The sequence below is a fragment of the Hypomesus transpacificus genome, chromosome 23 (genome assembly GCF_021917145.1).
Source record: "Hypomesus transpacificus isolate Combined female chromosome 23, fHypTra1, whole genome shotgun sequence".
Taxonomy (NCBI): Eukaryota; Metazoa; Chordata; class Actinopteri; order Osmeriformes; family Osmeridae; genus Hypomesus; species Hypomesus transpacificus.
Window position 1 is genome coordinate 7,185,527 of NC_061082.1, and position 16,225 is coordinate 7,201,751.

A 16,225-nucleotide genomic window follows, 5' to 3' on the forward strand; every position below is an offset into this window, starting at 1 on the left:
ACCCACACACCCAAGCCCAGAAACACACACACACATCCCAAGATTGATGATCTAATCTCTCGCCTTTAGTCGGGAGCACAGGCGAACTAAGTTTGTCAAGGTTGGAGGTAAGACAGGTTGAGAGACTAACCTGTCTTGTAGATCTCGTAGCGAAGAGAGAAGCCAGCCAGCTGGTGGGCGTAGTCAGAAACAAACTTGATGTAGAGGACTGGGCCGGAGGAGATGATGGGAGCGGGAGCAATGTTGTTGCAGTGTTTCAGCAGCAGGTCTGCGTTCTCCGAGTTGCCGTCGCGGATCTCGATGAAGTCATACCTGGGTGGAACACACAGCCAAGAGGGTTTAGTCAGAGGGTGGTCATCGTCCGTCGTGAACATGGTCAATAACCACTGAGGTTCAGGCCCGCTTCCTTTCTGTTGACCCCAGAGTGCGTCCCTAGAACGAGGTTTCAACCCTTGTGTTCGTGTCTGTGGAGGTTATTGATAACCACTGGCAGCGGTCTAATTCTGTGTGCTCCTGTTCCTTGACCCTGCCTTGACCTCTCCTCCTCCCTTTTGTCCTCCTGTCTTTGAAAGATTCCTGCCTGTCAGCAACCAACAACAGGAAACACACCTGCCTGCTCCAAAATAAACCCTCAGCCGTACGTCTGGGTTTGTGTGTGTGTGTGCGCGTGTGTGTGGGAGGGTTGTACTGTGAGTGTGTGTGTGTGTGTGTGTGTGCTACAAGGAGCTATTGTAAGCACGGCTGTCTTAATACGGTCTGTTCTCTCTCAGTGGCACCTCATAAAAACACGTTAGAACTAAGATGCCCCAAGGCTGATTGGGGGTCAGTTTTTCCTTTAATGGTTTCAGTTCTGTGTTAGGGAGCTGGGGCAGGTCCTGGTCCTGGTCAGGGCAGTGCCCTCCAGAGAGTCGACCCTTCAGAGCCAAGGGAGAGATAGATGTTGTGCTGCAGTGGTACTGCTTCTAAACCCCCTCTGGAACCAGTTAGCTACACCACAGGGACATGGTCCAAAGCAGTTCAGTCTCAATTGACTACGAATGGTAAAACAAACAAACTATCCCCAAATAAACATCTGAAATCGAGGCTCTGGGCAGGTTGACTCTGTGACCTGCGTGACAGTCACAGGCTGAGTTCACAGCCCCAGGGGCCTGGGGCTGTGTGAGAGCTGTGTGTGTAGCGCCTTTGAAGGCCCATGAAGGGGCCGTTATTGAAGCTATCGCACACCACAGTATGAGCAGGGCCCTCAAGGCCATCACCAGCTACTGATACAGAGAGACAGACAATGTGGTGCGGAGCGCAGAGAAAGGAGCTCTTCAGCGTTCAGGAGTGCGTGCGTGAGCAGGCGAATGAAACGTGGAGTCACTGCAGCAGTGTTGTGCAGAGTGGAGGACAGACTGGAGATGTACAGACAAGGGGGAGAAGATAACACCCTCCCCCCCTCCTACCCCCCGGCATCACGCTGCATATCAGCTGGGGAACTGGGGAGCCAGTGACAAGGCTGCATGTTCCCTGGTACACAGTCACAGTTTGAGCCTCCCCCCCCCACCCACCCTTTTATCCTCTTGCCAGTGTTTCTCTCTTTTTTTTTTCTTTCCTCGAAAAATATCTCTTTGTTGCTCGGCTCAGGATGAAGATGTGACGCTGTTGCTTCTTCTTTTGCCCGCCCTCTCTACTCTCTACTCCTCAGAACTGTGCGTTTCCCTCTCTGGATTCCCTTCTCTCTTCATCCTTCTCTTTCCTCTCACCGTCTCCCTCTCTCCAATCTGCTAGGAGGCACATAACTAGTGGCACCGTGTCAGTGGGAGGAAGGGAGGGGAAGGAGGGGAACCTGACACTGCATTCACCCCCCCCCCCCCCTCCATGACAGACAGAGACAGGTGTCCTTCCTGCCCTCCACCCCCCACAACCCCCTGCCTGGCTCCCCCCTTTTCCTCCTCCACTCAGAGCAAGCCTGCCTCCTCTCCCCTCTTCTCTTCTCCCCTCCTTCCCTCCTTCCCTCCTCTCCCTCCCCTCCCCTCCCCTCCCCTCTAACATATACATATAAGATGTATAGGTGTTTTGGGTGTTGTAGTCCAGATACAGGTCAGGGTTGCTGGGTAGTGTTGTCCCAGGAGTGCTGCAGGGCGCCTGAGGGCGCCCACGAGTTCAGACTCAACCCTCTCTCAAACTAGTTCTGACGTTGCCACGACAGCGACAATGACAGCTTTGGGGAGACACTCTCCAACCATCTCTCTCTGTCTTGTCCCCCCCTTCCCTCATTCTGTCCTCCCTCTCTTGTAGACCCTAGTCTACACAAACACGTGCCATGGTTTGAGGCCGGGGGTCACAGTCACCCACTGCTTGTATGGAAACTGTAATGATCTAGTCATAGATGTAGGAATGAGTGTCTCAACGCAGAGGCGGGGAAGTGGGTGGAGGGATGGAACCGTCTGTATCAAAGCGATGTACATCGAATCAAACACTGTTTCAGGTTGGAGGATCAGGCATCCAGTGTGGGAGGAAAACTGTTTCCACCCAATCCGGACTTCTCCACCATGCTGAAGTAAATCGATGTGTGTGTGTGTGACTGTGTGTTTGTGACTGTCTGTGTGAGTTGTGTGTGTTTTTGTGACTGTCTGTGTGAGTTGTGTGTGTGTGTGGGGGGGGGGCGGGGTGAGAGGGAGAAGCCTTGTTTAACAGTGTGTCTGGCGTGACTGGGCCAGGGTGTGTGTACTGGTGCACCTCCCCCCATCACCTCTGCTGCTTGGTAATTACCTTTCACACCTTCACTCTTTCAGGACGGGATTTTTTTTCACACCTGCACATACACTTCAATCATCAGGGGTCCTTAGCAGACCCACAACTTGGGTGACGGAGAAGTCACACGCACACACACACACACACACACACACACACACACACACACACACACACACACACAGTAAACAGAGACAACCAGCAGAGCATGGCCGTGGGAGAGTTGCAAAAAAAAACTCACATACTCAACTTGAGATGTTTACATTCAGGAATGAATGGTCTGCTCTGGCAGGGCTCTCAAACACACACACACACACACAGTGAGAAGTGGCCTGCTGTTGTAAACAGAGGCTCTGACAGCCATGAGGTATGAGGGTGTCATGGCTCCTCCCATGCAGGAACCCTTCCATGTCTTCAGAGACCAGTCTGCACACACACAGAGCACACCATCACAGCCTCTCACACGCCACCACTCTGCTCCTCCATCATTACCGCCGGACAGCTCCTGTTACTGGAGGGTCACAACAAGCCAGGATCTCAAATGAACCCATGTCAACTTAGCTCATAATAATAATAACAATATGTACTCTGTAACTAGGCACTCTTGTCTGAGTGAGTGTGTGTGTGTGTGTTTTTGTGACTGTGTGTAATCTATATTCTCTACACACCTACTAGGCTGTCCAGGCTCTGTCTCAGAAGGCCAATCGATGTCTCATTACAGCAGTAACAGACATTGATCAACAGCAGCCTACTCTAGAGACTATCGCAAGACTGATATCATCATCCTCGTCGTCATCCCCGCTCCGCTACACCAGCTCCACACAAACACCTCCGCACACGTTCCAAAAATTCAGCCCGCGTCACACGGAAACTCCCACACAACTACACCTTTCTGGTGTGACAACTGCACGACGCTAGCATAGGGCCAGCTCTGATGCTAACACAGTGATCTGGGCAGAAGCTGTCTGTTCTCAGCTGTGGGCTGAGCAGCAGAGCCAGAGCCCATAGGCTCCCCGTCAATTCAACACCCTCGCTCCCTCTCGCTCCTCCTCCTTAATCTGTCCACAACATCCCTGTAACCGTCTGTCTGTCGCTATAACTGTCTTGCTAACTGTCTGTGTAACTGTGTCTGTCGGTTTGTATGACGGTCTGTCTGACTGTCTCTCTCCATGTTTCTCCCTCTACTATCAATACTCAAGTCCCTACCTCTGCCATGTCACTCGAGTTGCAACCGTCCTCCTGGACAGGTGACCGCCAGCCCCCTCAGACTACCTTCCTGGAGGCTGCCTGTACTCACTGCATAGGAAGCAACACTAGGACACAGCCGGGTCTCTTATGCTGAGAGCAAAACATGGGTCCGGCCAGAGTGGGAAAGCCAACCCCAGTTTGTCGAAGCTCAGTCTACTTATCAGACTGGCACACTCGTCCAGAACACAAAGGCCTTTAGACCTCAGAAGAGCTCCGCTGAACGACATCTGCCTGCTGAGCAACCCCAGCCTGAAGACTCTGTTGAATGATTGATTCAGACTGTGTGGAAATGTAGAGATAATGGTGCGACGGTGGCTTACAATGGTACTTGTATAATGTATAGTTCTCCTTCCTGGCCCCGCTCGCTCCGTCTCTGCTCTACTCTGTATTTACTATGTATCAACAGAGACGGGATGAGAAGCACTTACTTTTCTGCCTCTCTCATATTAATATGGTGCTGAGATAACATCTGACTAGGGATGGGTGCTGGAGGGAATGAGGGCGACCGAAAAGAAGGGGGGGGGGGAGAGAGAGAAGGAGAAAGAAAGATAAAGGGAGAGCGAGAGGAGACGGCATAAAATGGGAGGTAGCACAGACGGAAATGGAAACAGTTGGGTGAGGACTGCAGAAAAGAGGAAGAATATAGGATATAAAAGATTGTTCCTCTCAACACCACTCCCCACCCACCCCCAAACTCCCTCCTCTCCGTGTCATTCTGGCATGCTGCTCTGATGATAGCATTACCGATATACCACGATACATCATCCAGCTCTTATGATATTTATTCAACATCAATCTATTTATAAGCACTGGGCAGGAGGCATTTGGCATCGGGCCCACACGTTCACCAGCGCTCTGAATGATAATGTGGCCTATAAAAGGGGGGCACATGCAGAGAGGGTTGTGTTCCTACAGTAGGTGTGTGTGTGTGTGTGTGTGCTGTCATGATGATTTGAGCCAAGCCCACATGCAGCCCCCTGTGGACACTGACTCTGCAGTTTGAGCAGCTGAACAGAGAGCTGTTTCCAGAGCAGGACCAGCAATCCCCCTACCTCCCTAACCTCCCCTCCAATCCACCTCCTCTCACACAAACAAGCTACTTCAATCTATCGCCCTCACACACACAAACAAGGCACCAGAAGCTGCTTGGCCCCTGACCACTAAGATATCTCCAGTGAGGGTGCTCCACAGCGCAGTACCCCAAGCTCCTTGTCTCTCCTCCATACCATATCAGAGAGCTGCCTCGCACACACAGAGATAGGCCATGCTAGCTGCTCCTGGAATCACCTCAGTCACACAAATACAGGCCCCCAGCAAGCCACCGAGGTTGACTGCATGTGCACGTCTACTGCATGTAAAACAGTGTGTATGACACCCAGGTCAACATCCGTCTGCACTGGCCCCAGGGCTGGCCTCTGATAGGCTGTTCTGCAGCTCTAATCACACGTGACAGCTCGAAACACTACAGGTTAAATCTATTAACTATGGCGCCTAGCTGAGAGCCCTACAGCTGGCCAGCTAGCAGATACAGGACACACAGATGAAAGCTGCTTCACAAACACACACACACACTTCTTTCTTTATAGCATTTAGTGCCACAGCATGTGACCACACATACCAAGTATAGGCAGGAAACACAGCATTCATGGTAAGTAGTGTGTCATGTCTAAATCAATTAGATGGGCCTCTGTCCAGTGTATCCAGGATCGGGCTCTCTACTTTTTGATGACCGTTACATAGGATACGTGCTGTGTCATGTGACGGACCAAGATGCTAAAGAGTCATAAGCAATGACCTACATGACCCTATTAGACTTGGGTGAGGATGGTGACATATTAAGGGGACACACAAACACACACTCACATGGATACAGCTCTGTGTGTGTGTGTGTGTGTGTGTGTGTGCGTGCGTGTTTGAAGCTGGATTACAGCCTGGGGCTTCACACAATCACTCCCCACGTCTTCTCGGAGACAACCCGAGAAGACATCTGACAGAACACTGCTCCGTTTGTCCCACAGCAGTCTGGCCCACAGAGAGGCCCAGAACAAGCCAGCGACATGCTGTGTCTTGGAGAAGGCTCCAGGGCTGCTGTTGGCAGGCCCCAGCCTGGGGGCCATCCCCAGGAGAGCCACAGCAGACAGGGCGGGGAGAGACTGAGAACCCCGATAGAGACACAGAGAGGGAGGGAGCCTAGGATCTAGAGTTAGTCTGGAGGAATGTGGGGGTTTGAAGGGGGTCAGGGCGCGGGCTGACAGTGATCAGGCCAGGACGTATGGCGGTAGTCACCCCAGGACAGCCCCGCTCCACCCCGGACACTACAGCTCAATTTCAACCTGACCCAACAGGCCCCCCTGCCCCGGCCCCCCAGCCCCAGCCCCGGCCTCTGCACCTAGGCCTCTCTGGACAGAAATAGCCACTGTACACCCTAGCTAAGAGGACACAACACTAATAGGCCGCAACCACCTACACTGCATATAATGTAACCACAATCTAACTAAGTCTTTATTTAGCCTGGGGCTGAGGTCATGGAGAACAGATCCTCTTCTCCAATAACAAGCCAGTTAACACATCTTGACATCCTGGAACAGGAACAGCTATGCCTGTCCGTCAAGTCAATAAGTGTCAATCAATCTTCGACAAAGATGTCAATCCACAATATGACTTTATTAAGTAGCAAGGAGGCTTGGTTGTTTGGGAAAATGGTGAAGTACAGAGGATGTAAAGCCTTGTGAACTTGGTCGTGGCTACAGCAGCATGATAAATAAATAAGGTTGCTCGTGTGGACTTGAGTTTTCTAATGGACTTGACAAAACAGGCCGTTTCCTCCAGGGAGTTTCCTTTCTGAAAGGATGTAAACCCCACTAGTCGACCATGCAGAAGTGAGAGATACAGAGAGATAGAAAGAGAGAAAGAGAGAAAGAGAAAGAGTTCTAAATACAGCATGCAACATCCAATGCACTGGTCCAGTTAATAGACTGCAGGATTTAGGGAAAGTGACATGAAAACTGTGGTCTTCTCACTTTTTGGACAGAGAACAGGGAAGGAGTGAACATTTGAACAGCACGCAGCTGAAATATTAATGGTCGGATTCCAACAAAAGAAAGTCAAAACCGACCAATATGTGGCTATTTGTAAACAAATCTATGAATAAGTAATAAAGACTAAAATGGTAGTAAGTGGCAAATATGCCACATGAGCAAAGAGAGAAAGAGAAAGACAGGTTGTAAGATTGAGAATGTCAGTTTGTCTTGTTTCAGTTTTTTTCTGTCGTGTTCGACACTTGGTTGTATTACTCTTACTATCCAACAGGGGGAGAAACATCCATAACTGGATGACTAGGGAACATAAGTAAATATAGCTGTTGATGAAGCCGTTGTTGATGTTCTATGACTTTTACTACAGCAATTACAGCTCTGGGACAGAGAAAAGTCCAGGTGCTAATTATGGGATATTTGGAGCCAGAAGCAACAGGAAGTGGGAGGGGCTTAGAAGCAACAGGAACAGACTCTTCCGAGAAAGTCTGTCCTCAACATGGAGGATTATGTGGTGCATAACTCTAGAAACATGGAATTCCCCCTCGTTCCCACATTCCCATGATAACCCGCCCCTTCCCTTTACCTGCACTCCAGCTTCTCCAGCTCAAAGTGGGGGTTGAAGTTGAGGACGATGCGCTGGGAGGGCTCTGGAGCCGTGATGATCCAGCGACAGTTCTGATGGGGTGGATACTCCAGAGGGTACCCTGGGCTGGTGATGTAGCCAGCGTCACTGGCATCCAGGTGCCCTCCACATGGCTCACCTGGGGAGGAGGGGGTGGGGGGGAGGAGAGAAAAAGAGAGAGAGAGCGAGAGCAAGAGAGAGCAAGAGAGAGAGAGAGAGAGAGAGAGAGAGAGAGAGAGAGAGAGAGAGAGAGAGAGAGAGAGAGAGAGAGAGAGAGAGAGAGAGAGCGAGCAAGAGAGAGCGAGCAAGAGAGAGCGAGCAAGAGAGAGCGAAAGCGAGCAAGAGAGCGAGAGAGCGAGAGAGAGAGATGAGTTTTAGTGGATAAACAGCTGATGGAAACACACTCCTGGAATGCTGAGGTGCTGGCCCACTGCCGGGCCTCAAACACTTAATGTAAAAGCAACCAAAGACTATGAGGCAAAAACTGTCCTGTCCTTTTAAAGAGAACATATTGTTTATGTGTGAGATGTGAAACAACCTTCCAGTAAACATCGATCTGGGAACAGCTTACCTTTCCTAAACACTTCTATGCCCCAGCCTGTAGGTTAGCTTGTATTCTCTTGGGCGTGCTTGTGTTCCAGACAAGCTAGCAAACATTAGGACACATTGTCTGATCGTATCTCCTTAACTGAGGACTCATACACCGCCTATCTGGAGCCAGGGTGGGGGAGTGAAGTTTCTCCTGGGCACTGATCTAGAGTCAACTGACCCACCCCGCAAATACTGCCTTTAACTACTGAGAGGAGAGCACCAAACTGACCCCAGACCAGGGTGAGATCAGCAGATTCACTCTTTCCTGGCAATGGAGACAGGAAGTGTCAGACAGACGGGCTGTGTGTGTGAGGGTCAATGGTCAGGGGTCAGGGGTCAGCTCAATGCTGTGGATGATGGAAGAGACACAGAGTGTCCATTCTGACCCGAGAGACTCAGGAATAAAGCATCGCCTCTCCTCTGTCTATTTATCATAAACACTCACTGAATAAGCCCTTCACATGACAACACTGCCACAATGGATATACTTCTCACTCATAATTACACACGTGTCACACACACACACACACAGCAGAACATTATGTGCTGTTAAACACTGATGCAGCATACAGTACTTGATCCAGAACTGTCCAGTGATACTTGACAGTCGATTGTGCAGGAGCAGAAGTTCTGTATGTAGAGAGCAGCTTCCCTAGATGACTGTGCTGCACTGCCACCGCACCAGCGTAGTGTACAAAAGTAGTGCACTCGCGGTGAGTACAGCAGAACCTGTGTAGAAGCGAGCCCAGCCAAGGCCCAGCCAAAGGAGAATGGAGCATGTTAGCTCCTAAAAATAGATGGAACTTGTTACTGTAAACCACTTCTGCGACGGCAGACGCATGAGAAAACACCAACACATAAACACGCTCCCTGACAAGACTACCACACACTCTCAAACAAATACAGAGAAAAACGCAATACAAAAACACATGCACGGTCCTAATTCAGACATACTGTACATGTCCTCACACACACACACACATATGCGCGCACACATACACACGCAGTGTTGGTGCGGTTCCAGATTCAGTCCCACTCCTTGAGGATCAGCAAGGGGATGCTGGGAAGGGCTTCAGAGGAAGTGAGGTCGTTGATTGACAGTTTGGGGTCTGTGGCTGGTTTCCACCTCTGAGTCTGTGAACAATTACAGCTCATCTGTCTATGCCACTCTCTCTCCGTGTCCCCTCTCTCATTCTCCCTCTCCCCGCTGTCACTCACTCTCTCTGACCTCCTTCTCTCCTTTCCCCTCGCTCTGTCATATTCACTTGTGTCACCTAGGTTGGACTGAGCATGCTCCGTAACCACGGGCTGAGCAGCCGCCGCTGAGATGTGCCCCTGTCCTTTTAAATGAGCACGAGTCAAATACTGCAGGAGAAGAAGACGACCAGGCGCTTCAAACCGTAATAGACTTTCAAGTGGTGACATTTCCAAAGCCATTATATCTTAAAAGACACGCTTTGTGTAGCATGGCATTTGATACGCAGACTCTCTTCCCTTTCTCCCGGCTGCCCCTAAGCTGATTCAGGCTCAAGTATGCAGAGGCACACACACACGTACAGACACACACTGACTCACCTAAACACACGCATGTAGACACAAACAGACAGGTACACATATAGACACAAGCAGACAAACACACAGCACACTGGGTGCCCCAGGGGTGAAGCTGTGTGGGAAGCATCCAGAGAGCTAGTCTGTGTTGGAGTAGACCCTGATCCAGGCCCTCCAGGCCCAGGCCCTGGGGGAAGGGGCGAGGGCGGAGAGGAGGAGACTTCCTGAATCCTGACTACTCTCTACAGAGGGAGAACCTGTGCTCCTTGACCTCCTGGTGCAGGCTGATCCATGCAGGTTCACCCTGAGTTGGCGAAACTGCCTGCCTGCCTGCCTGCCTGCCTGCCTGCCTGCCTGCCTGTCTACGTGACTGTCTGTCTGTCTGTCTGTCTGCTGGAGAGACAGCAGAGCACAGCAACAGACCAGGAGAGGTGGGCTCATGAATTATTATGTGGCTGCTGTTTCAGGAGTCTATCCATCTCCACACTGCCACATGCTAATACCAACAACACACATTATACAGTAGCAGACTACACACACGCACACACACACACACACACAGAAAGAGGGAGTGAGGACGCAAGTGTGTGTGTGTTTGTGTATGAGAAAAACACATCCGCTGAGAGAGATGCTGCACCCTCCAGGGACGATGTTTAACCCTTTCATGGTGCTTGCTTCAGAATTACAGTAACAGATTGTTCCTCGTTTCGACCCGTAATGGATTTCTGCTGAGTTGACAAATCTCTGGTTGATGTTGCCACATGAGGGGAGTCAGACGGTGGTTGGGAGAGAGAGATGGAGACAGAGATATATATATATATATATATATATATATATATATATATATATATAGAGAGAGAGAGAGAGAGAGAGAGAGAGAGAGAGAGAGAGAGAGAGAGAGGAGAGAGAGAGAGAGGAGAGAGAGAGAGAGAGGAGAGGAGAGAGAGAGAGGAGAGAGAGAGAGAGAGGAGAGAGAGAGAGAGAGAGAGAAAAAAGCTAGATAACAAAGCGAGAGACTGATCGAGAGAGTCAGTGACATAGGGTAAGAACCTAGTTAAAGAGAACACGGGTACGAGTATGTTTGTGTGTGTGTTTGTGTGCGTGTGTCCCAGCAGTCCCCAGCATACAGCAGCACACAAACACTTCAGGAGTGAGTCCATGCGCACCACACACACACCTCCATAAGCGATGGTAAATGCTGCTAAGCAGCGTGGTGGGGGATGAGAACGTGGCCTGCATTATTTATACTGCTCTCTGCCATCATCTGAATATCATCCAGATAGCAACGGTTTGTTTCAGCAGTTTTTCACCCGAGTCTCTATCCCGCAAGATTAAACAAGTTTCTTGTTTGTTGGCCTGAATGCAAATATGTCCTGACCTTGTTTTGCAAGGTTTACACTTTCATTCTCTCTCAGCGCGAGGAGATGATTTTCCTCCTAATGGAGCTAACTCTCTCTGACACCATTAAATGTTTCTCAAAACTTTTCTAGAGGGGGGGGGGGGGGGGCTTGTTCAGAAACGAGGCTGCTCTAACGCTTTTCACAATGTTTGCTTTAAATCACAAGATTAGTTAGGAAAAACGTTTTGGGCCAAACTCCACCCATCGTCTGTATTGGGCTTTCATCCCAGACACAGTCTTGACATCCTTAGACAGTTCCTCTGTCAGCATCTGTCGTAGCAGAGCCACGCTGGCATCTGATGAGCGTTACACCTGATCGAACAAATGAAACAAGTTGATATATCGCACTCTCTATGTTAAAGCTAAACAGCCTCTGGCAGATAGAGAGAGAGCGAGAGAGAGGTAGAGAGAGCGAGAGAGAGAGAGAGAGAGAGAGAGAGAGTGAGCGAGAGAGAGCAAGAGAGAGAGAGAGAGAGAGAGAGAGAGAGAGAGAGAGAGAGAGAGAGAGAGAGAGAGAGAGAGAGAGAGAGAGAGAGCATGCCAAACAGTCACATCTGCCTCACATCAGATACACCCAACTCTGCCTCTCCCTCTCTCAGGTGGGGTGATGACCCAGGCCAGGTGTCTTACATTAAAACTCAGTGGAAAACAGAACAGAACCACATGAGATGGAGTGACGGAGAGAAGGACAGGGTTGGCTATAAAGTCAAAGATGATCTGATGGAAAAGTAGAGAAGCTTCTTTATCTTCCTATAGCCTGACTAAGTCCAGTCTAGCCCAGGCCAACTCAGCCCTGTCTAGACCAGTCTAGTCCAGTCCAGTCCAGGCAGAGAATAGGCTGCATGATCTATAGGCTAGCCTGTGACCAGGAGGAGCCTGATGAAATATTAAATAGATTTCACACCATTGAACAAGAGGCATGGCAAGGAAAAAGAGCTCTTGTAATGGAGACGAAGAAAACCGCCTCCAAAGTCAGGTGTGAAAGAAACAGAATGGGTAATAAAGGAGGGCTAGATTAGCTATTAGATTAGTCTCGAAAACAAAGCAACACAACAATTCAACATGAACAAAGCAGCCTGTTGCCCTTTCCTACAGCCACAAACACAGGCACGCACACAGGTTGTTTGGGGAAACTTAAAACAGTCAGCAAGTAAACAGGACATACCCGTTGTCAACAAGGACTAGACTGCTGCTGTAATTACAATAACTAACACAACCCAATAATTGTTTCCCACCTCCATAGCTATAGATGTGTCAACGGATAATTAGCTAAGTGTTTATTTAACCCAACCAAGCCATAGCGTTGCCACGAACAACCGTGCTATACTGTTTCACTTTCAGAGAGAATGGTCTGAGGTGGATGAACATTCGACCAGCGGGCTACACTGGACAGGCTTTTTTTTGTCTGCCCTGGTCTACCACTAGCCATCCTGTAGTTCTGTAGAGCCCTGAAAAATTAAATAATACCCCACTTGGTAGGCTACTATGGTTAGAAGTTACACAGTAGGTATTTAATCAAAAGTGTACAACCATAAATGAATAAAGATATAGGCTAGTGTCTAACTTGAATATAGCCTAATGCAATGAAAACTATAGGAGGGTTTTTCACATTAAAGCACAATTCTGACAGTTTATAACATTCTAACTACACGCATTATTTTGTTATTATTCTAATGGTTTTCAATTCTAATGACCACCAATTAGTATAGTCCCTGTAGGCTACAATCCATTCAGCGCACACGCTCAGTCATGATGCATAACGCCTATTTAATTTGTTTTTCTCAAATGCCCGCCAAATGTAGCCTACGTGTAGTCATTTCAAGCTAAGATAAACAGAAATCTCAACGGGTGGAAGACTTTAAGCACAAATGACTAGGCAACACTCAGCGGAAAAAGGCTCACAGCCGGTCAACAGAGTGTCCGCAGAAAAGTATTTTCCCCTCCAGACTTCTACGCAAAGGGAGACAGCCTGCTCTATAGGCAGATCCACAGACCAAAACTCAAGTCTCCAGTTTTAAACTGATTCAGGTCATATAACTTTCATATATAAACATACAAGGCTTTTTCACAACATCTAGCAAAATTTCCTCAACAGTTTTAACTGGAAATAATCTCATCATTCTGATCAGACCGATTTTCAAGAAACATCTACAGCTGTCAATTTTTCGGTTGATAGAGATCATTAAGATAAGAGTGCCTACGAATTGGCCTGCCATACTCATGCGGATGATCCCATTAAGGTGGTTAGCAGCAGGGTAAAAGTACGAAGGTCTACTGGAAATTTCTGTAGGATATTATAAGTAATGTATATCTGTCCCTTCCACGCTTTATAATGGGTTCTAGTAGCCTAATTAAGGCATCACCTATTTAGTGACAGTAAGACAAGGCTTCCAATGCTGACCTGAGGTGATCGTATTGAACAATAAAAATAAATTATATTACAATTAAAAAATACACTGTAAAACGAAGTCTAATTGCTTTAGTAGTCTGTGAAAGCAAGTAGATTATAAAAACAAAAATGTAAATAACTATATCTAGACAGGCCAATTAAATCCAAACGTAATCCACTAATGAAATCACAGGTTAATCTGGCGATTAAATAGATGTGTTTTAATCACAGAATACTCACGTTGCTATCTGGTACATTTTATAGATTAGCCTGTGTTATGTTATGTCAAGTACGCTACAATCGTTCTTATCAAAACATTGATTTGGAGGCTTAGGGTGAGCATTCAAAAGGACTTTGTGTCACCAGAAAAGATTGACCAATGTTTTGAATCCCTCTGTTCAACTATAACAATCAAATATATGTAAGATGATAACATATGATTTGTTTGGTATGTAGAGGATTCTTATATTTGTGTGGGAGATCACGGCCCCGGAGCACGGGGCTCAAGATGACGCCCCGAGCTATACACCCTTCCCATTAAAACCGAACAGTAGCCCGGGCTGTCTACGCGCACTTCGAACCCTTTTATCAGTGATAAAGCGCCCGAACACATGGGCTTGGACACATTATTCAACAATTACTGCAAAAACTCTTTAAGTAGAAAATTGACCTTTGCCAGTGCACTAAATGTGATAACGTGATTAAAGCGCTGGCTATGTCAAAGGAGGTTTCTATCATGTTTAGGCTATTTGCAATTTTAAGCAGTGCTACAGCTTACCCCAAATAGTACACCGACTATCGGAAAACAGCATGATTGTTTCAGGGGGAAAATGTGTCTGCACTACAGAAAACATCTTCAGTTCAAGTATTTTTTTAAGCAAGCCTGTCCCTCTTACATTCAAATGGCACATATGTGAGAACAGGCGCTCCTGGGCGGCAAAGGGTGGCTAGCTATCAGTCAAGAAAACTTACCTTCTTCACCATTAACCACTGGGTAACAAAGCGCGAATAAACATCCACACAACCATATTAATACATCCATTTTGCAGGGTGAAGTTTCACCCCTCTGTTCTTCAAGGTAACTTGCAGTGGGGGCTCCAAAGTCCTCGTGTCAAGCCAAAAACTGTCCCCTCAATCACGCGTAACACGCGTATCCACCGTGAGCTCGCAGTTTGTGGCCACGGCTTACCAAAGTGCTTATGATTTCCAACTCTTCACACTTCTTTAGATTTTCTTTCAGTGTTATATATATCGCGCTTTTTCAATAAAACGAATTTCAAAGAGGCATTTTAGTGAGCGCAGTCTCTCAGAATCCCAACATGAGAGTTAGTTCCGAAGAGACAGTCAGTAGATAAATTAGACTCAAATGCTATAAAATAACATGTGTCTTATTGGTCCAAATTGAGGTGTTGTATGACGTTCTATTCCACCAGGTTGAGACTCCGTGAGCCGCTATCTCGAATAAAGCTTGCCTTCAAACCCAGTCACAAGAAATTCTGAGTTTCAGGCTCCAGCGCATTTACTTGGTCAAAAATCACAATAGCTGAAATCGGTATCTAAAAGATAATTTTGCGCGTAAACACTTGTCTCAGGGATCAAACAATAAACCTATAGCCTTGTATCTATCGGAAAACGCTTAAGTACTGCCCTTGTAGCCGATTTAGCTTGTAAAACAGTCTCTTGCTCTCGGCTTTGCTAGTACACTGTTCCTTCGCTCCTCTCGCTGCCGAGTCGTCTGGTGAGTGTGAGCGCTCCGTCCTCCAGCAGCGCAGCAGCAACGCGTGTATGAAATAGCATCAGAACGAAGCCGCTATCGCATTACAGCCCGCACCTCGGGCCCGCCTCCCCACACTCGCTGATTAAAGAGCACCACTCGCTGCTGCTTTCTTTCTTTGGAGTTATAAAAAGACAGGGAAGGAAGAGAAAAACAGAAGCGCAACGCGCATTGCCCTAAAGCTCTTGAAAGTGCTGTGGCTTTAACCAAGTTATGGTTTTAGGGATTTCTGGTAAGAACTGGACACGTGCACATTCTATAAGTAGTCATACACAATTATGGAAACTACATAGAATACAAAATAAAACAAGGCCTAACAGAAGACGAATTGTCGTTCTCTCACTCTCAGTTAAAGATCAGGGCCTTTTTCACTTTAGAAAAAAGGACTGACAACTGGTCAATATTTAAGTTTTGACACTATATTTTTACCAGTTATGAGGTTCATGAAGCAACTTTTAAATACACCAAAAGCAAAAAAAAAAAGAGGAAACGTTTCGGATGTCCACAGCATCGAGGCTTATATTGACATAGTATACTGTACTGCTCACAGAAAGTGCTGACGGCATGTTTGTGGCAGTTGCTTGTCATGCCGGACCAGTCCAGTGCGGGTGAGCCAAGCGGCGGTTATGCTAATGTGAATGTGAAGCGGTATTAACGCAGATCCTCCTGACAGACGGCTGGGGTATGGAGCGCTGTTAAACAAGGGCACATGGGTCAACGGCCGCCAGAATAAAAACAAGGGAAGGTAGAAAGCAAATGTATGCTGTGCGCGCACACACACCCACACACACACACACACACACACACACACACCTGGTCTGGCATGAAGGAGAAATGAAGGCACAAAGGATGGCAGGTGAAATTCAAAACAGGGTTGAAA

The 16,225-nt window shown here is 48.0% G+C and overlaps 1 protein-coding gene across 1 annotated transcript in view; it reads right to left on the reverse strand.

Annotated features, from left to right (window-relative positions):
• Positions 1–15,405, reverse strand: part of nrp2b (neuropilin 2b) — a 51,041-nt gene extending 35,636 nt beyond the window's left edge. Inside the window, exons 1-3 of the mRNA XM_047047452.1 lie at positions 14,544–15,405; positions 7,603–7,780; positions 131–312 (exon numbers count right to left, since the gene is read on the reverse strand). Coding sequence (XP_046903408.1) covers positions 131–312; positions 7,603–7,780; positions 14,544–14,613 — 430 coding nt within the window. The 5' untranslated portion in view covers positions 14,614–15,405. The remainder of the gene's footprint in view (positions 1–130; positions 313–7,602; positions 7,781–14,543) is intronic.
• Positions 15,406–16,225: the final 820 nt, after the last annotated feature.